General features: G+C 54.3%; 1 protein-coding gene across 1 annotated transcript in view; it reads left to right on the top strand.

The window, feature by feature from the left end:
- Positions 1–24,931, top strand: part of NHERF2 (NHERF family PDZ scaffold protein 2) — a 33,993-nt gene that overhangs the window by 5,936 nt on the left and 3,126 nt on the right. The window contains exons 3-6 of the mRNA XM_065850657.2: positions 17,939–18,115; positions 20,330–20,483; positions 22,838–22,881; positions 23,209–23,271. Of these exons, the coding sequence (XP_065706729.1) occupies positions 17,939–18,115; positions 20,330–20,483; positions 22,838–22,881; positions 23,209–23,271 (438 nt within the window). The remainder of the gene's footprint in view (positions 1–17,938; positions 18,116–20,329; positions 20,484–22,837; positions 22,882–23,208; positions 23,272–24,931) is intronic.

The raw sequence follows: 24,931 nt of genomic DNA, 5'->3' as shown, positions 1-24,931 counted from the left end.
GAGAGCCAGGCTGGGGTGTGAGGGGGGAAAAGCACCCACGCTCCCCCAGAGGCACTGAGTGGCTTGACTGGGGCTTCACATGGGGTGGCACAACCCAGGGCATTTGGGGCTTGTGCTGGCACCAGTGTTTGGCTGTGCCTGAGCTGGACAGAGGGAGCAGAACCTGGGGATGATGCCCTGTGCGTGGGGTTGGGATGGGGCTGCTGAGCCTGGCAGGTGTTTGCAGAGGCTCAGGTCAGCAGCTGGTTTGCAGCAGCTCTTTGAAGAGCTGGGTGCTGCTGGCTTTGCTGGCCAAGGTCACTTCTCTGCACTGGGGCTGTGAGCGACCCTGCGGCAAGGTCATGGGTGGCCGGAGCAGCAGGACTTGCCCCCTGCTTCCGTGCCTTGTGGTCCTGCTTGCTTCAAGGCAGTAAAACTGGGTTTGGGTGATGTGACTCTCCCTGTGTCCCAGGTGGCTGGAGGCTGGGGATGCTGTGGTGCACTCTGGTTCCTGCAGTGCTCAGCCCCCCGGTGCTGTGTCCCTCTGTGGGGCAGCTCCAGCCTGACCCTCAGCCTGCAGATCACTGGGACCACATTGTGCGGCTCCTGAGCATTGTGGGGCTGCTCAGGGGATTTGGGTGCCTGCAGTGGGGCTGTGGCAGCTGAGGGCCAGTCAGAAACATGTCCCCAGCCAGACTTGGGGCTTTTGTGTAGCTTCCCTGGAGGAGTTTAGTGAGGAAAAGACAGCGCCTTTCCCCTGTAGACCTGTGGCCCCAACCTGCTGCTGTGGGAACTGGTGCTGATGCTCTGGCCTGTTCCCAAGGAACATCATTTTTATATGTAAAAGCTGCACTTTTCCTTGATTATGAGGCCAGGTTGTTCAGTGCAGCCTGAAGCAATGAAAACTGAAACAAAGAGGAGGGAAATGTGGCACCCCGAATGGCTGTAGTGGTGGGCAGCAAGGAGGTGACGCTCCAGGCAGGGTGGGCGCAGCCCTGCCAGCCCTCCTGTCATCCTGTCTTATTTTGGAAGAGCAGTAACCTCCAGAGAGCTCTTTTGGATGGGGAGGTCACTGTGCACCCCTGGCGGAGACCTGGCATCCAGGACCTCATGCTCCAGGAGCCACGGTGACGCCATGAATAATTCAGAGCGTATTTAAAATCAGGCTGGCTGCCCCGGAGCAGGTCATAGGGCTGGCTGCCAGCCGCTGCACTGTCACCACTGCTATCCTCGCTGCCCTGGTGACCTGTGTCCTGCCTGGCTGTGGTGACATGGGGAGCAGGGTCTGCCTGACCGTGTCCTGCAGCGCTGCACCCCCCAGCTCTGGTGCTGGCGGGGTTTGCTTTCTTGCTGCCTGCCCCTGTCTGTGTCCCTGGGGAGGGGACACAGCAGAGCACATGTCCCCCTGTGCCAAACATGCTGTGGTGGCCATCAGGCTGTTTGCTGCTTTTCCCTGGGGCTCTGGCTCTGCCTGGCATGGAGTTCCTGGGGGTTTGGGAGGCAGCTGGCAAGGGGGTGTTGGGGCTGTGCTGGGTCCTTTTATTGCAAAGGTGCCTTTGGGACAGTGGTGTGAGCTGGTGGTGGCTGTTAATTAAATGGTATATAAAAGGCAGGTGTGCTGCAGGGCTGGGCTGGTGCTGAGCAGTGCTGCCTGTGTGCTGCTGACCATCCTGGAGGGGTTTGTGGTTATGCTGCAGCCCAGCTGCTCCTATAGCGTGGTGCAGGGGATGTGCTGTTACTGGGAGCCCAGTTACAGCTGCACAGGGTTCTAAAGCATGTCAGGGTGTCCTTGGGACTTGCTGCCTCACTGCTTTCTCCAGGTGTGTTTGTAGGAGAAACAGGAACAGTAAAGCCACTGAGACATGTCTGGGGGGACGCAGTTCCCCCTGTCGCTGCTGTGGTCACAGCAAAGCACGACTGTGCTGGGTGGGTGTGCAAAGGGACCTTGACAAAACAGCATTTCTTTTGGAAAACAAACCCACCTCTTGTTTGGTAGCTCCTGGATTCAAGCAGCCTGTTTGGGTCCAGAAATTGTAATGCAGGGGAATTAGTGACAGGTGCTTAATCAGCCCCTGCTCAGGGAGGGACAGTGTCACATTAGTGTTGCTGCTGGCAAGAGCTGCAAACAGCAGGAGGACGGGTGTCTCTCTGCTGACCCGGGGGATGTGACCGGCTCTTTGTCGTGACAGCAAGCAGGCGTTGAGCCTCCTGCGTGTCACAGTTCGTGCTCGAGGGGAGCTGATGTTTTCTGGAGGAGGATGGACGAGCACCTGGGTGCCTGTCAGACCCGCAGGTGTGGGGCCAGCACTGGCATTGAGGCAGTAAATATTTATGCTTCTGTTTGGGTCAGGAATAAGAACTTGTTTCTATCGCAAATAAAACTCTGGGTTGCAACATGTTCAGCCTCCAGCTTTCTGCTGGAGAGCTGGAAGGGGGAGTAACTAGGGACAGATGTTTTTGGAGAACTTTGCCAACTTATTTGAGGCCCCAAAATTAGGGCTTGTAGAATAACCACAAAGATGTAATAAAACCTAACATGAGCAGGGATGTCTGTAGTAATTATGTGATTAAAAAACAAAAAAACACCAAAAAAATAACAGCATGGTTTAAATTAAAGCACTTCCCTGCAGCATCCTGTGCTCCTTAGGCTCAGACCTGCAGGGAGGGCATGAATGAGGGGACAGCAAAGCTCATCCCTGATACAACCTGGGTGAGGTTCCTGCTGTGAAGGGAGAGGTTGGGGAATTTCTCCAGCACGGAGCCCCGGGAGCTGCAGCTGTGTCCCCATGATGTCCCCTGCCCTTCCCACAGCAGCTGTCTTTATGGATGCAGCCCCAGGGCTGGAAGGGCAAAGCCAAAAGGAAGCTCTGTGCATGCGCTGTTGGGACCGGATTGCGTTGCTGTGTGCACTCAGCATTTTTCTGATTAAAAAACACTTTGTAAAGCTGTTTCTGCACCTTCAGTGTGGAGCTGCACTGGGGCTGCCTGGAGCTCAGGCTGCTGCTCTGCTGGGGATGGAAGAGGGCAGAAGATGGCAGGAGATGGGAGTGCAGCTCCCACATCCCTGCTGGGGAATCACAGAATAGTTTGGGTTGAAGGGACCTTCCCAGCTCCCCCAGTGCCACCCCTGCCATGAGCAGGGACATCTTCACCAGCTCAGGTTGCTCAGAGCCCCGTCCGGCCTGGCCTGGGATGTCTCCAGGGATGGTTCATCCACCACCTCTCTGGTCAACCTGGGCCAGGCTCTCACCACCCTCAGGGGCAACAATTTCTTCATGTTCAACCTGAATCTCCCCTCCTTTAGTTTAAAACCATCACCCCTTGCCCTATCATGACAGGGAAGGGGAAGGTGAGATGCCTGTGGGGACCTTGGAAGCAGAACAGTGGGGCTGGACTCTTCCTCTGCAAAGGGCGGCATTGCAGCAGGTACTGGAGTACATGGGGATGGCAACAGGTCTGGTTACTGGTGGAGCTCAGCAAAGCCAGGCTTGCTTTTGGGATTAGTGCTTCAATCCCATCCCAGAGGCAGTGGAGTGGCAGGGCAGCCAGCGGCCCTGTGCCAGCACTGACCCTGCTGCATTATTGATGGCACTGGGCTCACCAGCATCATGTGTCATGAGCCGGGCAGAGCTGCTGCAGGTGGGCTCTGGAGCAGCTCCAGCTCGCAGCATCTTGGGGATGGAGATTAGGACACATGGCAGCTGGAGGTGGCCTCTCTGGGGGCAGTTGCAGGATGCTTTCCCCATGCCTGAGGCTTTGCTGCACCATGAGCTCTGCTCAGAGGAGCATGGAGAGTTTTGCTTTTTTGGGAGCCTTTCCTGTGCATGCAGCAATGGGCTCAATGGATAAAAATAACTGCTTTTTCATACTATTGGTCTCTCTTCATGCATGGTTAGAAGGAGCAGGATGAGACCTCTCCTTTCAGAGCCCCAATAGTGTGAGTGTTGGGGTGTTTCAGGAGCTGGTTGTGATTCTGTCCCCTCAATGTGTTGGGAGCAATGGGGTCTGTGCTGTGGGGAGGCTCTGCATCCTGGAGCATCGCAGGTCCCTTTGTGGGGACACGGGCAGCCCCAGCCTCATTCCCCACACAGTCCCATCTGCTTGCCCCTTGCACATCAGCAATCTGCTAACTTTGGAGTTTTGCTCGTTGGGTTTTGTTATCAGTTTGGGGTTGGCATCACAGTGCCGCTGTTTGCTGGAGCCTCGGGTCATGAGCAGCCTGTGGGGAGCAGTGTGTGCTGGGTGCTGCTGCAGCATTTGGAGGAGGTGCTGGCAGGGATCTGAGCCCTGTCCTGCTGGATGCAATTCAGATATGAGATGGGACATTTACCCACAGTGAAGAGAACTGTATACTGGCTGTGTTGGAGCGTGGCAGGGTCAGCCCTGACTCCCCAACCCTTGCATCCTGTACAGCATCCTCTTGGTGCTGTGGGAAGGGGGTTTGGATGCAAAATGCTCCCTTTCATGTGGACCACAGCTGAATCCCATCACCCAAAATGCTGCAGGGACAGAGGGAGGGGGCTGTGTGGGCATCCCCAGCTCTCCTGTGTGGACTCGGTGCGCGTCCCGTGGAGGAGCTGGGCTGGGGGGTTATTTCTGTGCCGGGGCAGTGCAGGAAGCCCCTCCCGGGGAGGAGAGCATCCACCCCGCAGCAGAAACTTCCTCCACCACGATATTTTTAGTGAAACACAAAGCGAGTGGAAGGGAGCAGGAGGCAGAAGACAGATTAGCATCAGGAGGAGCTGCGCCCTGCCAGGAGCCTTTGTTCCTGGGGCCATGCAATCCCAAGGGCCACCCGGTCCTGCGAGGGGACTGTGGGGTCACCCTGGGACCTGCCACCTCCCTGGGAGAGGGGCAGGAGCGCAGGGGAGTGTTTGCATCCCAGCCCATTGCCTGGCTGTGGAGTGGTGACACTGCCAACACCGAGAGATGTGTGTGGTCCAGCCGGTCATGTTCGCTTCTGCATCCTTGAGAAATCCAAAGCTTTCCCTCAAAATGATGTGAAAACTGATATGAAATGGGAGCTGTTAAAAATGCAGCTTGCTCCGCGGCAGCCGGTCCTGGCCCCCTCTGCTCGCAGGGATGCGCTCAAGCAGCTTGCTTTAATAACAGCCCTGCTTGCAAGTGGGCTCCTTGCCAGCTGGTTAATGCTTCTCTTCAATAGTAAAAAAATATTAAGTGGTTTCAAATAAATTAAAAATCTGGCAGAATCTGGGCTGTCGGCATGTGCCCTGGCAGCTGCGCGGCGCCTCTGCTGTGACTTTGCTCCATCCCTTGGAGCTTCTCTGGGATGGTTGGGCTCGTGATCTCATTGTGGTTGAGGAAGCATTAAAACAGTATTGGATTTTTTTTTACAGTCTTTTCATTCCCAAGCCCCAAATTAGTTCTGTAGGAGGGGGCACACCGTGTGTTTCCAGCTCTCTTTGTGCAGGACTGTCCCTGGTGCCACCGTGTAGTGTGGCTGGATAAAACCCCACTGGGTGATGGACACCAGACCTGGCGATGCTGTGGGTTGGGGTGAATCCCACCTACTCCGGGTTTAAAGAGGATTTAGGGAGCTCCTTATAATCCATGATGCAACATCCCTTTGCTGATTGCAGCCCTAACAGCATGCAGCTGCAATGTGGTGGCCATGGCATCGCCTCTGTGCTTCATTCCTCCCTTTGGTCAGGATGACTGAGGCTGTGAGGTGCAATGATTTACCCAGCCCTGCAGAGAACTTGGTGGATAAATTAAGGTCTGAATTGAGCGGTTTTGGTGCCTGGTCCTTGGCTCTGTTGCTGGGTAGAAAGATTCTACAGGCAGTGATCTTGGGAGACTGCAGGTTGGGATACAAGAGAGAAAATTAAACTCATAATCAGTGAAGGGTTTCTCCAGATCCAGTGGTCTCTATAAAAAAGGAATTAAAACTCAAGTTGTTGACATAATTATTTCTGGTGAGATCTGTATCATAATCTAATTTCGTTACAGCTTTTGCTTGGACTTCTGAGTGTTTTGGTTCCTCTGCTGTGCACATTTAAACCATAGCCAGCCTTGGAGCTGGATTTTCTTGGCTAAACGTCTCTTTTCCCACTAAAACCTCGCAAGAGTTTGTTACAAGGTAAAATAAGCCAGCGGTGGATGTTTGTTAGTGGTAAGTCTGAAAGCCAAATTGAAAAGTAGTTTTATGAACAAGGGGAAGGTAAGAGAGAGATGATTCCCTGTAGGTACCACAGTGGTGTGTGGGGCTGCTTTGTGGGCATCTCAAGCTGTGACTGCCTGGCAGCAGGTCTGTCCCTCAGTGGGTCCCCAGCCCGGACAGACCTGTCCCCATGGCTGTGAATGCTTGGGGAAGGGGCAGGACAGGGAGAAGTGATGGATTGGTGTTGGGATGTCGTCCTGGGTGCCTCCATCACTGGGTGATGTGAGGCTGGGACCCTGGCCTGATGTGATTAAACCCTCTTAGGGACTTACAGGGACTAATCCCCTTAAAGAAACGAGCAGCACAAAAGGCGGCAGGAGGGCTAATCCCTCCATCCTGCCTCAGCGGGCTGAGCTCCCACCCTGTCTGTGCTCTCCCTGCAGCCCTTGGGGACACGACTGTGCCACCAGCTGGACCGTGTCCCCTGCGGTGTGTCACTGCCATGGGGCTGGTCCCAAGTGGCTCGTCCCAAGCCACTGTGGCCGGTGCAGGGCTGGCTCACTTGTACCAGGCTTACGGTCCCTCCTGAGTGGCCAAAGGCCATCCCAGGTAAATCAGTTAATTCTGACCCTGCGGTTGTTCATGGTTAGCAGGATTTAATTAAGACAAGCCCTAATTAGTTCTAAGCAGGGTGAATAGTCTGCCTTGCCTGGGAGAGTTCCCTGCTCTAGGCTGGTGGCTGTTAATGAGCACAGGGTTCCTGCTGGCACTGGGGACTGAGTCTGTCCCAGGGATGGGAGACCCCCATGTTGTGCTAGGGAGGTGCTTGAGGCAGCCTGAATATCACAGAATAGTTTGTGTTCAAAGGAACCTTCAAACATGGGGATAAATTCAAATATGGGGATAAAAAGTGCCTCGTTCCGCTCCTTGAAGCGGCTGCTGGGTTTTGTTGGGCACTCGGGTCCATCTCTTGGCTTTGCAAGCTCTTTGCTGGGGCAGCTGTTCTCCCTGTGGTTTTCTGGTCTGCTCAACCCTTTGTGGATCACAGCATGCTCAGAGCCCCGCAGGCAATACCAGTGTGTCCCCAACACCAACATGTACCTGGGACCATGCACCCGCCTATACCCAGCCTTTATCAGCGGGAGCAGCCGGAGCCTGGCGCTGGCCCTGGGGTTATCGCAGCAGATCTGCTCTGCATCGGAAACACACTTTGTCCTGGAGCACCCGCTGCTCTGTGGGGCTTTGGCAGAGCCGCCCCCAAGCCCCCTTATCTGCCCCAACACGGGGTGCTGCTCGGCTCTGCTGGAGATAAACACCAGCCCCTCGCCCGAGGAGCGACCTGGGAGAGTGCTCAGCTGCCTGCAGCCTTTGGCAGGCAAAGGCCATCTCCTGTGGTCATATTTTTAAAGCAGCTGGGTTTAAAATGTCAATTTTTTTGAGCTCAGCATGGCAGCGGTACAGGCTGAGTGGTGAGCCCTGGTGTTCCCCGATTCCACCAGGTCTGGGTGTGATCCCGTGTTTTCCAGCAGTGCTGTGGGATGGAGCTGGCAGCAGCATTTTGCAAGGGTTGAGTTGTGTGGGGGAGGCTGAGAGCTGCAGGCAGAGCTGCGGACTTTGGGTGCTGCATCCAGATCAGCTCCACGAACAGAGTTTGTGCAAAAGCTTTGAGTTGTGGGTTTTTGGGAGGAGGAGGTAGCTCGCATGTCAAGCCGAGGGGCAGGAACGAGGCCCCTCACTCCTTCTGCTTTCTGGAAAAATGTACCCCTGGATATTTTACTGCAGGATTTTTAAATACACAAGGCCTTACATTCAGTTAACCCCAAGTGTGGGTGCCGCAGCGCTGGCTTTGCTTTCGTTGTAAGGAATGCAGAGGATGTTTGGAGCCCTCCCCCTGCCCCATTTCCTCCAGCAACCAGTGCTGCCCAGCCAAGACAAATATTGGTGGTAAACTATTGAACTTCCCTGGTCCCGATGCTCCCCAGCGCTCACAGAGCAGCGCCTGTTCTCCCCAAATCCTGGGGCAGGGGCCGGACTGGGGAGGCACAGATGTGTCTCTGAGCTGGGGACAAGGTGGAGGCAGCGAAATGTGATGGTGGGAGCTGGAAGGTGTGTGGTGAGCATGCGGTGAGTTTTGCAGAGCTGCAATACCCGGGGCTGCATCCAGCTCATCCATCCCAACCCGTGCATGGGGTGAGCTTGGTGGTGGAGCTGGGGGGACAGTCAGCCCCAAAGGGCCAGTGCCATGGCTTGTGTGATCCCTCTCCCACCCTGTGTGTGCATTGTTTGGCTCTGAAAATCTGAATGTAGCACCCGGACTTTTTCCTCCAGGGCCAGGGGAGGCTGCAGGGACTGTGAGCAGGACCAGGAGCCGCATCAGGCATTGGAACAGGCTGCCCAGGGCAGTGGTGGAGTCACCATCCCTGCAGGGGTTGAACAGATGTGGAGAGGAGATTCTCAGGGACATGGGGTAGTGCCATGTTACGGGTTATGGTTGGACTCAATCTCAAGGGTCTTTTCCAACCAAAAAGATTCTGTGATCCTTGCAGGCCCGTAGTGCAGACTGTGGGCTTCCCCATCCTATGTTGGATACCCTGGCAAGCAGCTGCGTTTCTGCAGGGTTGCAGGTTATTTGTTGACCTGCTGGGGATTGCACCCCCTCCCCAAAAACTGGGCTTCCAGGGCAGCTCTCAGAGGGTTTGGGTGGGTTGGTAGTGGCCTCCGTAGGTTGCTGTGGGACATGGAGTTTGGTACATGGTCCCACAGTGGTGTCCCCCAGCCCTGGCACAGGTGTGGCTGTACAGCACATGGGGTGACAGCCCTGAGTTCAGAACCTGAGCAACCTCAACCCTTGAGAAAAATCTCTTTCCTGCTCTGGGTGTGTGGCTGCGAGAGCCCCACCTGTCCCGGGGTGTTCTCTGGGGAGGGAGCGCTGTGCCTTGGCATGTCACACTGGTGTCCCTGCATCTCCAGGGGGATTTCCCTTGTCATCGGTGCTGCCAAGCTTGTCACCGTGAGAGCGCAAAGCTGGTAGGACTGGATTCCTGCTGATGACCCGAGGTTATTAAAGTTAATGAATGAGGCTGGCGTTAACAAATGATTGGTGATTGCTCAAGGCTTGGCCTGGGCAAGCAGCTGAGACTGAAGTGTGGGCTGACATGGCATGGGCAGCGGTTTCGTGGCACACAAGCTGGTGTGTGGTATGTGCTTTGGGTCCTGGCCTGCATGGGAGGCTCTGTTTGGGATCCATCACCTGTCCTTGGAGCGGTGCTGAGGGTGTTGAAATGTGCTGCTGTGGGTGGCAGCTGTGACCCTGATTTTGGGTGTCTCGGAGCAGGACCAGTCTCTGCTACGAGGCTGAGCTACCCGCTGCATCGAGGTGGATGGGGGAGGCTCATTCCCAGCATCTCCTGCTGCCTTCCCGTGGCCATAGCGATCCCTCCCCTCACCCCAGGGGGTTCATGGCAAGCGTGGGAAGGACTCTTCTCCCTGTTCCAGCAGCTCGAGCTGTGATTTGAGCCCTGTGCAGAGCGACCAATGCTCTTTGCCTCCTTTCTTTCCTACCCCCAGGAAAACAGATCCCCCCTGGATCTGGTGAGATCCCTTTGCCTCCAGAATGGAGATCCTATGTTTCTCCTCTTGGACAAATCCCAGCTTGCCTGGACCCACGCTGCTGCCCCATGTTGTCCTGGAGCCGATCCCCCTGGAGCAGCAGAGCTCGCCGGCATCCCGGCTGCGTGTTCGCTTGGCAGATAGTGCTGGAAAAGTTGTCTTTTCTTAAAGAAAACACATGCACGTGGCGGCTTCGGTCTCCTCCATCCTCCCTCCCTCTGTGTCTCTCCCAGAGCCAGTCCAGCTGGTCCCGGCTCCCAGCCAAGCCTGAGCTGCTGCTCCTGCTCCAGCCCTGCTCAAACACCAGCAAACAGTGTGGGGGGAAAAAAAGCAGCTTCTCACAGCTTGTGGCTGAGAAGTTCCCCAGCTGTGGGGTTGCTGAGGAATGGCAGGGACAGCTCAGCTGGAGACATTGATTTTTTTTGGACTCAGTGATCCTAGTGGGTCCCTTCCAACTCAGGACATTTTATGATTCTGTGATCGCTGCTGGGGGGATCAGATGGACCCCACGGGGCTGGACTGCGTCCCTGCAGCAGTGAGCTGCCCTCGCTGGGGATGTGCCTCTTGGGGGACTCTTGCAGGGACACATGGTCCTCATGGGGACATGGCCTTGGCTGCAGCCCCTCTCCTGAGAGGCTCCTTTGTGCCCAGGGATTTCGGTAATGCTGGAACTGCCATGCGGTGCCGAGGATTTTGGAGAGGGGCAAATCCAGGCTTACCCCCTTGCCCAGGGCAGCAGTAGTGAAGATCATGCTCTGATTTCTTTGGCAGCAAATTGCTGAAAGGTGAAACACTGGGAGACTGTAAATAAAATGTTCATCCCATCACCCTGCTGTGGTGTGGGGCTCTTGGGGGTGGGAGCTGTGCTGTCCCATGGGGCAGCCCAGCCTGGCAGGGACTGTCACCGCGGGCTGGACACCAGCGTCCTCCCCACCCTTCATATCCTTCCTGCTCTTGTTTTCTCCTGCCCGGCAGTTTCTTGGGATAATAACCTTTTGTCGTGTCTGGGGCTCTGTGCAGGGTGCTGGCACGGCTGCCCCACTCCGCCATGGGGTTTGCATCCCATAGCGCCTGGAAGGGACTGGGGTGCAGAGGCTTGGGGGAGACCTGAGACTTTGCACAGCCCAGGGAGGGTGTGTACCCCTTCTTTGTGCTGCTCCTGTGGTGCCAGGGGACAGCAAAGGACCTCATTAGCTTTTTTCTGATTGCTTTTGTATTGGGCTGCTGGAGGCTGAGAGTCACCAGTGACAAGCCACCCTGTCCCCTCTGCTGTGTCTGAAGTGGCTGCGGGGCTCAGGGTGTGTGTTTTCCTGGGAATGGCGGGTCCTTGCTGAGGCATTGTCCTTCCCCTCTACGGCTGGAAGGAGTAGTCCTACTGCTCAGGGTTTCCTTTGCGTGGCTCATCCTTCTCCTTGCAGGAGCTGCCATTGAGCTGTGACTGAGGGCAGAGCAGGGACCTGGTGTCACCAGCACAACCAGCCCCATCTTGGTGCTCCCATCTGCCACAGCAGACCTGGCAGGGGCTGGAGACCCACTGGAAATGTCCAAATTACCATATCAGCTGCAGCTTGGCTGTGGGTCCTGCTCAGTACCCGTGGTTGGATGCTTGCCGCTGCTAATTGGGATCCTCTGCTGTCTCCAGCTCGCTTGCTGACCTCGTTGGCTCCCTTGGTGCTGTGTGTTGGCAGAGAAAGCGGTGAGATGCACCCAAAGGGTGCAGGGAGTGTATGCCAGGGCAGCCCCTGGCTGGCGTGGGGATGCAGGGTCAGCGCTGCTGCAGCTGCTGGGGACAACAGCACAAATCTGCATGTCTTTTGCCCTTTAGAAAGATGTAAATATATTTCTTCATGCTTCTATCACTCAAACCCAGCTGGAGCTATTTAAATAGTTGGAGCGATTTGAATAATGGAAGCAATTTAATTACTCTGCAAAAGCCCAGACCTGGTGTTGAAGTCTGTCAGCCTGTGCTGGCAGTTTGGGTTGGTGGTGACAAGAAGCTTTGACACCGAGGTGAGGGACGGTGGCACCGTGGTGTGGTTAGGAACATGCAACACCCCCTGTTCTTCCCAGTGATATTTGAAATAACTTTGCTCTTTTTGGGGTGACCACAGGCTCTGTCTGCCAAGAGGCATTTTTGGGCAGCTCAGCAGTGTTTGAGCTCCTCCTCTCCTCTTGGGGCAGTGGCTGCCATGGGTGCCTTGGCTAACAAGGCGGGTGGTAATTAGAGTTGTGGCTGGATAAAAATGGAAGCAGGTTGTTTACTGAGCTGTGGATTTATCCCTGGCCTGGCTTGTGGAGAAACCTCTGAGTTATTCACCTTCTGCAGGGGCTGGGGGTGGTCTTGGCAGCTTGGGCACCTCTGGGTGCTGAAATCGCCACCTTTCTCCCCAAATCTGACTGCAGACAGGCGCAGCCGAGCCCTGTGAGGACGGGGAACATCTGCCTGTGTGTCAGTGGACCTGGCGTCCCCCCAGCCGCCTCTTCCCTTCCCCCTGCTTTATTTATAGCATTTCGCCAACATCTGGAGTTTGAGCCTGTTCGGCGCTGGTTGACTCCGAGCTGGGGGATGGAGCTGTGTGAAACATGTGTGGCCAGGGAGGGGGGACATGGGGGACCCCTCAGTCCTTCCGAGCCACGTGTGGGGGCCGCAGCATCGCAGTGGGAGCTGAGGACCATCCGGGGGCCGGGAAGTCCCGGGAGCATCCTTGCTTTGGTTTTCCTAGCAATGGGCGGTGGGATTGCTGCCATGTCCTCACCCCACGGCACAGACCTGGGGGTGCTCTGCCCCTGCCTTGCAGTGCGGTCCTGCTTTCTGGCTGGGCTTTGAGTCTCCTTTGGCATTTACCGTCAGCAGCCAGCCCTGTCCCTGCCCCCCTCAAAGTGTCACTGAGGTCCCCCTGGCCCTGGGGGATGCAGGGCTACAATAACCCATTTTCTGGTGCTGCTTGAATGGGAAAATTTGAGTCATTCCTGGGGGAAGGGGAATGAAACCCAGCCCTGCTGTAGGTCCCTGGCAGGGCAGTGGATGGAGCAGCAACCCCACTCTGAGCCCAAAGCCTCACCGGTTTTCCTGGCAAATGGGGCTGTGGGCAGCAGTGGTGAGAGCTGCCCCTTCTCCCAGCTTTCCTCATCTTTGTGGTGTGAAAGGCAACAGGTTTTCACATCATGGACACAAGGACCCCTGTCCCATTCACAGATCAGGGCTGTAAACATCTGCTTAAACTTAAGTGCATCCCTAAATCTGAGTGAAGGCAACAGCCTTTGAGCTTCCGACAAAGTTGTAGTAATAATAGCGCAAATTAAAGCTTGCCCCCGGCTCAGCTTCCAGTATAACCATCATGCCAAGGGAGGGTGCCTGTGTTGGGGTGGATGTCAATGGGCTCCTTGTTCTGGCGGTGCTGTGGCCCCAGGCCCTTCTCCTGCACTGGTTTCTCCTCCTGCTCAGCTCCTTCCCAGTTCCAGTGTTGCCCCTTGCTGCTCTGCTGGCCAGTGTTTGGGTTCTGTTTGGGATTTGGAGCTGCCCTTCTTGTCTGCAACCCCCACAGGTGTTTGTGCATCCCCCTGTGCATCCCTCGGAGCCCAGTGTCCCCAGCCCTGGCGGGCTCTGCCGCTGGAGGTTTTCTTTTCAGGGAGCAGGCGAGCAAAGGAGCCATTTTCTGACTGAAACCACATGTGAAAGGAGAGGAAACGCCATGGGAGCAGACTTAAAAGAAAATATGTTAATAATGTAAATTAGGCAGGAATGCTCCTGCCTGTGTTTTCTCCAGCGAAGCCGAGCAGAGGCGAAAATGTTTGACATGTCGCAGGGTGATCTGGAGCATGTCCAGGTGGTGCAGTTCCCAACAGCGGCAATTGGAGCCTCCTGGGCTGCCTCAGGAACAGGCGAAACTGCCGGCATGGGACTGGTGATGGGGGCAGCCCCCAAGGTGCTGGTGGGTGAGGTGGTCTGAGCTGATTAGGTGACAAGCTCTGATCTCCCGCGATGACGCCAAGGTGGCCGTCACCATCACGCCCGTGGCAGATGAGCTGGGCTTGGTTTGAGCAAATCCCTGTGACGGGGGGGTGAGTGGGGCTAGAGCTCCTGCTCCCATTGTGGTGCCACTGTGGGACATGGCTGTGGGACACAGCCAGCATCCCTGCAGCCATGGGGGGGTTCAGGGGTGAACCCACTTGCTGAGGTGCACAGAGCATTGTGGATTTGGTGCATCAGGCTTCAGGACCTGCTCAACCCGCAGTGTGCCAGGACCCACTGGGCTCCTGCGGCAGATGGTACTGACCCAGCTTTGCATGTTAGACTAGCGCTGTGTGTGTGTGTGCTCAGCCTTCTTCCTCCTCCTCCTTGGGCACTCCAGAGAGCTGAGCGTCCATGCTGACACCAGTATTTTATTCTTGGAGTAAACCCCTAAAGCAGGACTTTTCAAGGCATTTTGGTGCAGCGCAGGGAGCTGCGGAGCTGGAACCAGTCCTGGGACCTGGTTACCACCACCTCTGAGCGTCTCAGGGACAGGGACACCTGTGGCTGTTACCGCAGGTTTTGGGCTGGGCTGTCCTGTCTGGGTTGTAGCAGTTTTGTGTTGTGCAGCACCCACATTCCTGCCTGGATAACAGAGCTCTTTGAAAAACCCTTTTCATCCCCATCCCTGCTTGAAGTCGTGCTGCGGATGATGGTCTGAAGGCACAGATTGGTTTGGTGAGTTGGTGCCCATCGGGAAGGTGATGGGCAGGGGTCGGGGGGCACAGGGACAGCCCCGTTCCAGAGCCGAGCGTGGTGTTGGGTCAGTGGTGAGCGGGTCTCTGGTGCTGGTGGCCTTGTGGTGTTGAGCTGGGGCTCGTGTGTGGGTGCTGGAGCCAGGGAGGGACTTTTTTTAGGGGCAGGTGGGTTTTGCTTGGCCAGCGGAGTTGGGGGCTGCTCTGCTGGGCCTCGAAACCCGGGAGGTGGGTTTGTGTCAGGAAACAGAAGAGACCAAAGTGTGGGCGGTTTGGTGCTTCTGCAAGTGGATTTTGCTTGCATGGAAATCAGAACCTACTAATTAATTGCATGGAAACTCCTCATTAGTTGGAGCCGGTGACATTTATGGTACTGGCTCAATGGGGGTCCCCAGCTCCCAGCAGCAGCACTGCAACTCTAAGGGGGGAGGTGGGAAACGTCAGATGCTGCAAGAGTTGTGATGAGATTGTGAGAGCTGGCAACACCCAGCCAGGGTGGTTTGTGCTTTTATTGAAAGCATTTTATTGTTATTTAATGTCTTGTTTGTGCATTTTTAAATGGACCAGCTTGAACAGTGTTTCCGAAACCTTTTTCCTTCTAAAATGATGATGGTTTGCGTCAAGCGGCAGCTCCAGTGCTGGTGTGGCAATGCAGCATTTATCTGCACACAAACACATACCTGTGCATGGGTATAGACAGCGATGTTTGTAGGTGGAGTGTGTCATTTCATTGCTGCTTAATCCAATTTATTGAATTACCAGCCCCTGTTAATATCTGGATTCCTAGAAAAAAATATTTGCTTCATGTTGCGATTTTTTTTTTTCTTTTTTGCATGCAAATCAACAAAAATTAACTGCATTTTTTGTCTCTTTGTAGTATGCATGTGAATCTAACTTACCTGAACTGGCTTCTGTGGTTTTGGTGTGTGAAAGGGCAGTGAATGTGCCACCATCACAGGGAACGCTTTCCTCCCAGGCTTTGGCTTTCACAAAGGCAAAATCCCCTCGGGAGCTTAGGAAATATCTTCCCAGAACACAACCAGGGAAACATTGGCACGGGTCGAAAAGAAAATAAATAGCAGAGCTGGCAAGGGCTGCAGCAGCTCTGAGTCGACAGAGCACGTCAGTGCAAAGTGCTCGAGCATGTGCTCGGTCTGGGTGAGGCGAGGGGAGCCCAGTCTTTGCTTAATCCCAGAGAGGGGCTTTGCAGAGCTGTTCTCTAAGCCCTGTTTTTCCCAGCAGCTGAGGGTTGCGTTAGCAGGAGGTTTTAAGAGCCCAGCGAAAGCCCCAGATCATCTCTGCCGGGGGATAAGCAGTTTTGCCTGAGGATTTCTGCTCAGAACAGATGCTGAATTTGGATTTTAAAGTTTGTTTATTTTTTTTTTTTAAAAGACAAAGATCTTGAATTCATTGTGGTTAAGGATCTTGATTTCAAGAGTTTTGTGGTGAAAGCAGAGCGAACCCACATAGGACATGGGACCAGTTAGCACTGTCAGAGCCAAAGGGATCCTGCAGACGAAGCTTTTCCCTGCGTGGTTGGTTTATTGAGTAATTTGATTTCTGTGTTGATTCCGGGGGATCCCCTGCAGGCGGAGGGACTGTCCCTGTGGAGGGACTGTCCCTGCTGTGAGCCCCGGGAATCCCCGTGCCAGGAGGGCAGCTCCAGCACTCGCTGCATTTTTGGGTGATTTTCTCAGTACTTTTGCACTGCTGACCCTGTAAAAATGGAGCAAGAGGAAAATGGTTTAAAAAAGTAATTTCTAAACCCAAATAGGGTTGCTGCTCGGCTCGCGGGATGTGTCCCCTCTCCCGAGCTGCGCAGAGCCCCGTGTGTCCTTTATGGTCGCGCGGATCTGACCCTCTTGGGCTGGTTGAATCATTTCCTGTTTTCTTCAGATTCTGAAGAACTGGGAGGCGAGCTGGAAATGTTCGTGGTGGGGTGAACTGACTGCGCCGGGGCCATGGGAAAAATCCCGGCGGGCTAAATCTGGGGAGGGAGCGGGTGCGAGCGTGGGGTGGTGGTAGCGGAAGGACTGGTCCTGGCTGTGGATGAAGCTCTTGGGGATGCGGCTGCAGAACTTGAGTTTTGTCCATCAGCGGATGTTGCATGGATGTTTTCCCTAAGAACTGATCTGTGCATTGAGGTGTTGATGCCAAGAGCATCTCCCCAGGCAGGTGCCTGTAGGTCTGAACAAATCCCCTTGTATCACAGCAAACAGAGCGGTTCATAGAATCATTTCAGCTGAAGAAACCCTCAGGATCATTGAGTCCAACCGTAACCTAACTCTAGCACTAGCTCACGTCCCTAAGAACCTCATCTAAACGCCTTTTAAACCCCTCCAGGGATGGTGAGTCCACCACTGCCCTGGGCAGCCTGTTCCAATGCCTGACAGCCCTTTCCATGATGAATTTTTTCATAATATCCCCTGGAGCATGTGAGGACCCTGTGGATGGCAGCTCTGGTGGCAGCAGGACAGGTCCCTTGGCTGGTTTGGCTCTTGCAGTGCAAGGTCCCTGTGCAGCTGCAGCCCCTCAGCATCGTCCCTGGGGTTCCCCACATCACCCACCCACCAGGGACAAGGTGCAGGGTTGGTTTGTCATGATGCCTTTTGGCTGAGAGAGGAATGTGGATGAAATTGCCATGTGGGTTTTTAATTTGGAAGGAAAGACTGTGAGAGATTTCACCAGAAATGTGATCTGAAAAAAGTCTGTTAGCAGGAGGGGAGTGACACGGTGTTTCTTTTAATGAAAGATTAAAACTCAGGTTTTTTCCTTAAATCACAGATGAAAATGAAAACCTGGATTGCCGAGGCGGCCCTTGCCGTGAGCCGTGGGCTGGGAAGGGGCTGTGGGGACAGCAGCATCCGAGGGAATGCAGCATGTCCTGCAACCCTGGAGAAAAGCTGGAATTTGCTACTCCATGAACCGCCCCTGGGAGCCATAAAGCATTTTCCATGGGATGGGGGAAGGCACTAAGCTCCTTGCACACTCCTGTGTCTATCCTGCAGCTTTTCCATGCTGTGGGGAGCCATGGGGTGTAGGGTTCATCACCCTGGACCCCACAGCCCCTCTGCTGGGAGCTGATCGTACCCACAGGCGATGCTGGTGTCACCCGGACCAAGGGCATGGCACTGCCATAAATAAATAACCGAGGTTAATCCAGTGTCTCGGCCCTTGGGTTTGGTTCCTCCCTGCCTGGGGTTGCGGCCGTGGGGCTCGACCGCTGCTGGGGGGATCCTGGTGTACGGGCAGACTTTATCTGGGCTGCTTCTGGTGAAGGAAATGCATTTTTTGTTTTGTTTTAATTTTTTCTGGAAGGGTTTTGGACAATTGATTTTCTAAAATAGACTCAATGAGAGGAAATTCATTTGTTAACCTGTCCCTGTTCAGGGGAATGGGAGGACGGGGTGCAGATATGGTGCTTCCTTGGCAGCTTTAGTAACGATCGCATCTGCTTTAGAGCAGAACCTGTAGATTAACTGCCCTGTTTTTTCTCTCCTCACCCCCTCCGCTGTTAAACAGGATTTAAATGGGCAGAAGGAGCTATGCCCGCGTCTCTGCCACCTGAAGAAAGGCCCCAATGGCTACGGCTTCAACCTGCACAGTGAGAAGTCCCGGCCAGGCCAGTTCATCCGCTCGGTCGACCCCGACTCGCCGGCCTCCCGAGCGGGGCTGCGGCCCCAGGACCGGCTGGTGGAGGTAATGCCATGGGCACTCAGCATCCCTTCCCCAGGAAGCCTTTCAGGGTGTCCTTGGCATCTGCTGTGCAGGGATGCTCAATCCTGCCCAGCCTGGTGGGAGTGGTGGATCCTGTCCCCCTCTCACAGGTGGGGAGGAGGCAGCAGAAGTGATGGGACCTTGGGAAAGCCTGAAGCTGAGACAAAGCCCCATCCTGTGCCCTTTTCCATCAGATTCCCCCCCTATTCCTCCGTAATATGGACCCGTAAGACTGTTGTGGGTGCTTGGGTGGTGGTGTTGCCTGGTTCTAGAGCTGCATCTGCCCACTGTAGTGCAGAGGTGCAGGGACATGGGGACCCATCCCAGCGCAGGGGAGGGGGTGGCTGCCTGCCCAGCCACCCTCTGGTCCGATGTCCTGCTGTGGGCATGGGGATGGATTGGTGCCACCAGCTGAACTGCCAGGCAGGCATTTGGTAAAAAAAGAGGGGGGAAAAGGCTTTGCAGAGATTTTAAGACATGAAACTGAAAGATGGGGGGAAAAAATTCCTCTTGGAAGCATCTTCCTGGTCACCAAGCGCTGGACAACATGAGTTTTACTGTGGCTGGGCATCGCCCTCCCTTCAGGTTGTTTGTGTTTGGTGTTTTTCCTGGAGAATGGTTGGAGCTGCCTGAACTGCAGGCAGAGCTTGAGCCATGGAGGGACAGGCAGGGGTCAATCTGGCAGCCGTCACCCCTTTTATTTCTGCACTGTGGGAGCACATGGATGTCCCCAGCTTGGGGTAATGTGTGAACCCCAAACCATAGCCCTTGTTACCAGCCTCAGCGGGGAAAGGGGTTTTCACTCCTGGAAGAAAACACTCTTAAGGAGTCATGAACATGAAAGCTATCGCCTGCTTTCCAGCCCTGTGGGAGCTGCTGCTGCTTCCCAAGCACCTGAAAGTTTAATGCTGGGAGCAGAGCGGGGAGTGGGATGCTGGCGGCTCCCGGCAGCGCGGTGTCATGGTGAGGGGTGTGTTATTTATTGATGGGCGCTTGGCAGAGCGCCTGGCACACACAAAGCGGTGAGGGGTGAGATGGTGAGCTCAGAAACACGATCCCCTCCCTGCCCGTTCTCTGGGGGTTTGATAAATATTTGATGTCTGGGCAGGCTGGGGGTGCTGGGGTGAGGGGGAGCAGCCCTGGGCATGAATCGTGGTGACCTGGAGTGGCAGGAGGGTGCTGCTTGGGACAGATTGGGGTTACAAGCCAGCAACTGAGGTTGCCAAAGCCTGGGGAGGGGGTTCCTGTTCCATCCCAGCCATTCCAGCTGTGTCCTGGCCCTCAGGACCTGCTTCTGTCCCAGGTTTATGTTTGGGGATCCCAAACACAAAGGGGAACCCAAAGTTTTGGCGTTGGCCTGGCTGAATTACCACATCTCTCTGTCTTCCCCTGGGCAGGCACCTTCGGGTGCCAAAGGCAGGATGGGCAGTGAAGGGTGGGTTGGGCTTTGCTGGAGACAGGCTGGAGCGTGGAAAAGAATTTATGGCATAAAAGCGGGTCCAGCAGTGAGGAGCCGGGCGGTGCGGAGACCTTCCCCACAGGACAAAGGGTGATTCATTCCCCACCCGAACAATGCCTCGAAATCACAATTGGCCCCTCACTGCAGGGAACAATCAGGAGCAGAGGATCATGTTCCCTGGTAGGTCCCTGCTCGCATGCAGGGAAGGGAAAAACGAATCCGTGCAGCAGTCACAACAACTTGCCTGATGGGAACATGTGAAATCTGTGTTTTTCCATCTCAGAGGGATGAACGATGATGTGGTGATGCTGCAGGGCCAGGGAGCCGGATGCACTGATGGTACCAGCCCCCTGCCCATGGCTGTACTCTGTAGGCAACCTAAGATACCTGGGACGTATCCCAGGTGAAGGCTGGGTTTAAAATCATTGCAGAGAGCAGCTGGGGTGTGTGGGCAGGACCAGGGTGGGTGAGGTGGTGGTGGAGTTGGGGGCTGTGGTTCCTGACAGGATATGGGCAGAGGTGGAGGTGGGCGCTAACACCAAGGATGCTCTGACAGAGGAACCAGGCAGCTGTGGGGAGGAAAAAGCCTGTAGCCTTCCTATGATTCCAACAGAAATTAAAAAAGGAAAATCACATCCCTTAGGGAACAAGGAGGCTGCTCTGGGGGTGCGTGAGCTGGGAGCAGCATCTCCGCTGCGGGAGGCGCGGGCTTGGGTGCTGATGCCGTCGCTTTGCAGGTGAACGGGATAAATGTGGAAGGGCTGCGGCACTCGGAGGTGGTGTCCCACATCAAATCCCAGGAGAATGAAGCCAGGCTGCTGGTGGTGGACCCCGAAACAGATGAGTACTTCAAGAAGCTGGGGGTGACCCCCACAGAGGACCACACCAAAGGTGAGACCTTGCTTTCCTGGGGTGACCCTGTTCCTGTGAGTCACCGTGTCATGGGTGGGATTCCAGAAGTGAGGGAGAGTCACGTTTCCCTTGTCTCATCCCTCAGTGGTTTCCTGAGCACCACCCAGCTATTTATAAATACTGAGAATACTTCCTAATCTAGACAAACCCCAATTTGTTATTTTGATGTAGTGAATAATTAACTTGGGAACTTGCTGCTGTGAAGTGGCTGAGACAAAGCAGGGTGGGATTTGGGGGGCTGGCTGCTCAGTGAGGGATGCTTGCATGGGACTGATTGTCTGGTGGGGTCTGGGAAGCTGAATTGATGGCTGTTCCTCAGGCTGCCCTGCTTTTTCGGCTGCAGCACCCACACCCTGGAAGATGGAGTGTCTGGTGTCAGAGCAGGAGCACCCACAGAGGCTGGGGGAGCAGAGCTGGGGTGTTGGGAGGGAGAACATTAATACTCTTTGCTCCGGTGAAAGCCTCAAGAAGCACAGGAGTCCACGCTGTGTGTGCTCGGTGGGAGGGTTTCATGCCGCAGCGATCACAGGGGTGGCTGCTGCAAGAAGTGTTTTCTTTATGTTGAAACCTGGCAGCAAAAGCTGCCCATCCGCTCTGCAACCTGTTGTGCTGTGTCTCTGGGATGGGGAGGGAGCGGGAAGCTCCCCAGCTCCCCCTGGCTCAACAGGGAGCTCTGTGTCCCCACACAACTGTGCCTTATCCGATGGGCTCTCTTGGATGCTTAATGGGGAGATTTGTCCAAAGAAATGGGTGGAACAATGCGGAGAAGTGCACGGGGCAAAAACAGTGTCAGATCCTCTGCATGGGTTTGAGGAGGAGCTGGGGCGAGAGCTGTCACTGGGCAGAAAGGAGCCCTTGTACCCGGGGTGAGGACACGGCTGGGGACATGGACACGTGGGGGGTGGTTGAGCCCCTGCCCTGGCTCTGCAGCTCGATGCATCCACCAGGGATTGAGAATGGGCTCTGCCTGGCTGGTGACAGTCCATGTGTTGGTGACAAAGTGCTCTGGGAAATTCTGTTCTTTGCAGGATAAGAGGAAATAATAATTGTGGTCTTTAATCCAACTGCTTTCACCTCAAGCTATGTCGAAGCCTTACAGCTGATCCTAAGCACCTTCACCTTTTCGACAATGAGTGTATTTTAAGAGCAGGATTAAGATTCGGAGCGGATTAAGAGGTGGATTAAATATTTTCATATTTCCAGACATGCCAAATTTCCAAACTTTGAAATTAAAGTCTAGTTCCACTTTATTAATAATGTTTGTTATTTGAATCTCGATTCTCATTTAAATAACGTTATCTTTTAGCTTTTTACGATACCAGAGAATTTAGTGTCGTGCTATGAGCTGACTTCTGATGACCACTGCTCAGAGCTTATCAAACTGTAAACACGAGTCTGACATTCAATATGATAAACTACTCAACACCACAACAGCGGCTTTTTCACCAGCACGCTCTCAAACCGACGGTTTGGATTTATTTTAAATGCAAAGGCGCCTTGGTCTGCACAAGGAATCCCTAAGGCAGCTGAGCCCGCACGTGGTGCGGGGCAACAGTGGCTTTGGTGCTCTGCAATTAGCCCCGTGTTTCTGTAATTGCCAATAGCATTTGGTGCTGTGCGCTGCTCTTACTTCGCTGGATTTCGGGTTATGCAGCAATGTGCATCCACATCATTTTCTGCTGGAGACGTGCTCAGCGAGGGCTTTGCCCTGAGAAGCTTTCATTTATGCTCGGCATAATTCAGTTATTAATTCTGCCACAAATTAGCACATCTGTTAACTCCGGGACATGGTAATGCCTTAGCAATGCCTTGGTTGTGGTGACTAGCAGCGCATCTGCATGAAATTTGCTATTGTGTGGAATACTATTAGTGCAAGTTGTTGGAAGTGAGGGGGGAAAAAAAAGCCAGGGTACCTGAGGAGTGGTTGGTTTGCCACAGGGTGTTGTGATGCCTTCAAGATGCTGGTTTTGGTGAAGGACATTGTGGTGTTGTCTGAAATTTCTGATTAAAGAGCTTCTGAAGAAAAATTACTTAGTAAAAAACAAAGGGAGTGTGCTGAATTTAGTGCTCATGGAAGGAATTTACTTGGTCCCTTTCCTGGAAGGTGTTTTTTTTTTTTTTTTTCTGATGAAAACTGGGTGAAATGAAGTGAAGTCGGGGGAATTGGAAAGGATTTGGTTGCAGAAGGGCACAAGGGGGACGGATGGGATTTTGCAGAACACAGAGTCGGGATGAGACACCCGGAGCTGATGGGGGTGGCTGATGCTGAGGGACACTGAGCCCAGCAGCCCCCCGAGTGTATTTACCGTGTGTTTTCTGTTTGTGGTTTGCAGGTGTGGTACCTCAGCCCCTGACAAATGGATCCGTGCAGACTCAGGTGAGTCCTCAATGCGTGATGGCTGGGGGGCCGGGCAGCATCCCAGGTTGGCCCCGCTTAGGGGAATGTGTTGGAGGGATTGGGGGGCCAGGCTCCTGCACTGACTTTCCATGTCTCCCACCCATCATGTGGGACCTGTTGGGGTGACATGCCAGCCTGCAGAGCAGAGGGATGCTCATCGTGTCCCCAGGGCCTGCTGGTTTCAGCCTCATTTAACTGCTGGCCCCAGGGATGGGGGGAGGACAGTGGCTGCCCCTTGGCAGAATGGGGACCTGGTGCTGGGGTCTGTCTTTGTGCAACCTGGATTAACATTTTAATTTCTACCAGCTGAACGGAGGATCCACATCTTCATCTCACAGTGACCTTCAAAGTCCTGGGAAGGAATCAGAGGTAAAACCTCAAACTTTCCCCCTCCCTTTTGCATGCTTGTCTTATGTTGCTGTGCACAACGCTTTTCAGTGCATTTCCAGTTTCGTCTCGCAGACTTGGGTACACTCGTATCTACCCAGCAAGCAAAATCCAGAGATTTTGTCATCCCTGCAGATGTGCAGGGGTAAGGGCAGCAAGTGAATTGGTGCTTTGTTGGGTGGTGACTCGTGCTTGAATAGTGTGAAAGGAGAGGTGTAAGACAAAAAGATGTCTTCAAGAGTTTTGGACCTTAAGTGTAATTATACTGACGAGCTCCAGGGCAAGAGGTGAGGCTGGAAGGGCAGGAGGAGCAGAGCTGTGAGCTTTGAGTGCTGCTAACAGAAACAAGGCAGGCTAAAATTAAAAAACAAAAGCAAAACAAACAACAAAAAAAATGGCTTTTAGCTTGGAGCACAGTGAATTGATCAGGGTGTCTGGAGGGGTGTGGATGTGGTGACCTGCAGGACTGGGGCTGTTGCTGTAGTGAAGCCGGGCTGAACGCCGCAGATCTCGCTGTGCAAGGTGAATGAGCAACCAAAAGTAAACACAAGGCATAGGCTGGTATCCTCTTGGTGGTACTAATTTAGCAGGTTTGTTTTTCTTAAAATAATAAGTAGGGGATTTCTAAAGTGCTCAAAATTATCTTTAGCATGAGGCTCTGCTAAAACTGCAAGACCTCTGGGAGGTCTCTGCCAGTTCTTGTGCTTGTGCTGTCCCCTGCCCTGGGATGGCTGACAGCAGCGAGTGTCCCCACAGCCTCTTCTGAGCCCCCTGAGCCACTAAAGCATCTCGGCCACCAGCTGTGTCCGAGGGCCATGGCCAAACGCCTGCAGTCCGACATCTCCCGTTCTCCCTGAGCATTAAATAATGCGTGTCCCGAACCGATGGCTGCTGCCTTGGGAAAACCTGGCTGTGTCCCGGTGCTCGAGTGCAGCAGTTCCTCCCGTGGGGTGATAGTTTAGCTGTTCAGAGATCCCTGTCCCACCTCTGCATGGGAAACCAGGGCTGATGTGGGGGTTGCCTGTGGCTCTGCCTCCCAGCTTTGAGCCTGGTCTGTTTGCTCAAGCCACCACCCCGTGCAGTTTGCATTTATTCGTAAGCCAGAGCAAAGCTGGAGCCATTATCTCATGGCACTGGTGGAGGACCTGCCCACGGTTATCAGCAGGGCTTGTGCAATCATTATTTTGGAGTTTCGCCTGTGTGCTAGGGCGGCAGTGTGAGCAGGCAGGCTCTAAAATGTTCCCTTAAACTGAAGGGCTTGATTCTGTTCTGTGATTGTGTATGTTGGAGAGGGGCCAGAGGAGCCACCAAGATGATCAGAGGGCTGGAACAGCTCTGCTGGGCGGACAGCTGAGAGTTGGGGTGTTCAGCCTGGAGAAGAGAAGGCTCCGGGAGACCTTATTGCGGCTTTCCAGACTTAAAAGGGGCCAATAAGAAAGATGGGGACAGATTTTAGAGCAATGCCTGTTGTGACAGGACAAGGGGTGATGGTTTTAAATTAAAGGAGGGAGATTCAGACCAGACATGAGGAAGAAATTGTTGCCCCTGAGGGTGGTGAGAGCCTGGCCCAGGTTCCCAGAGAGGTGGTGGATGAACCATCCCTGGAGACATCCCAGGCCAGGCTGGACGGGGCTCTGAGCAA

This window comes from Patagioenas fasciata, chromosome 15, assembly GCF_037038585.1.
Source record: "Patagioenas fasciata isolate bPatFas1 chromosome 15, bPatFas1.hap1, whole genome shotgun sequence".
Taxonomy (NCBI): Eukaryota; Metazoa; Chordata; class Aves; order Columbiformes; family Columbidae; genus Patagioenas; species Patagioenas fasciata.
The sequence above is the reverse complement of the archived record's forward strand: the minus strand, read 5'-3'. Positions and strand labels throughout refer to the sequence as shown.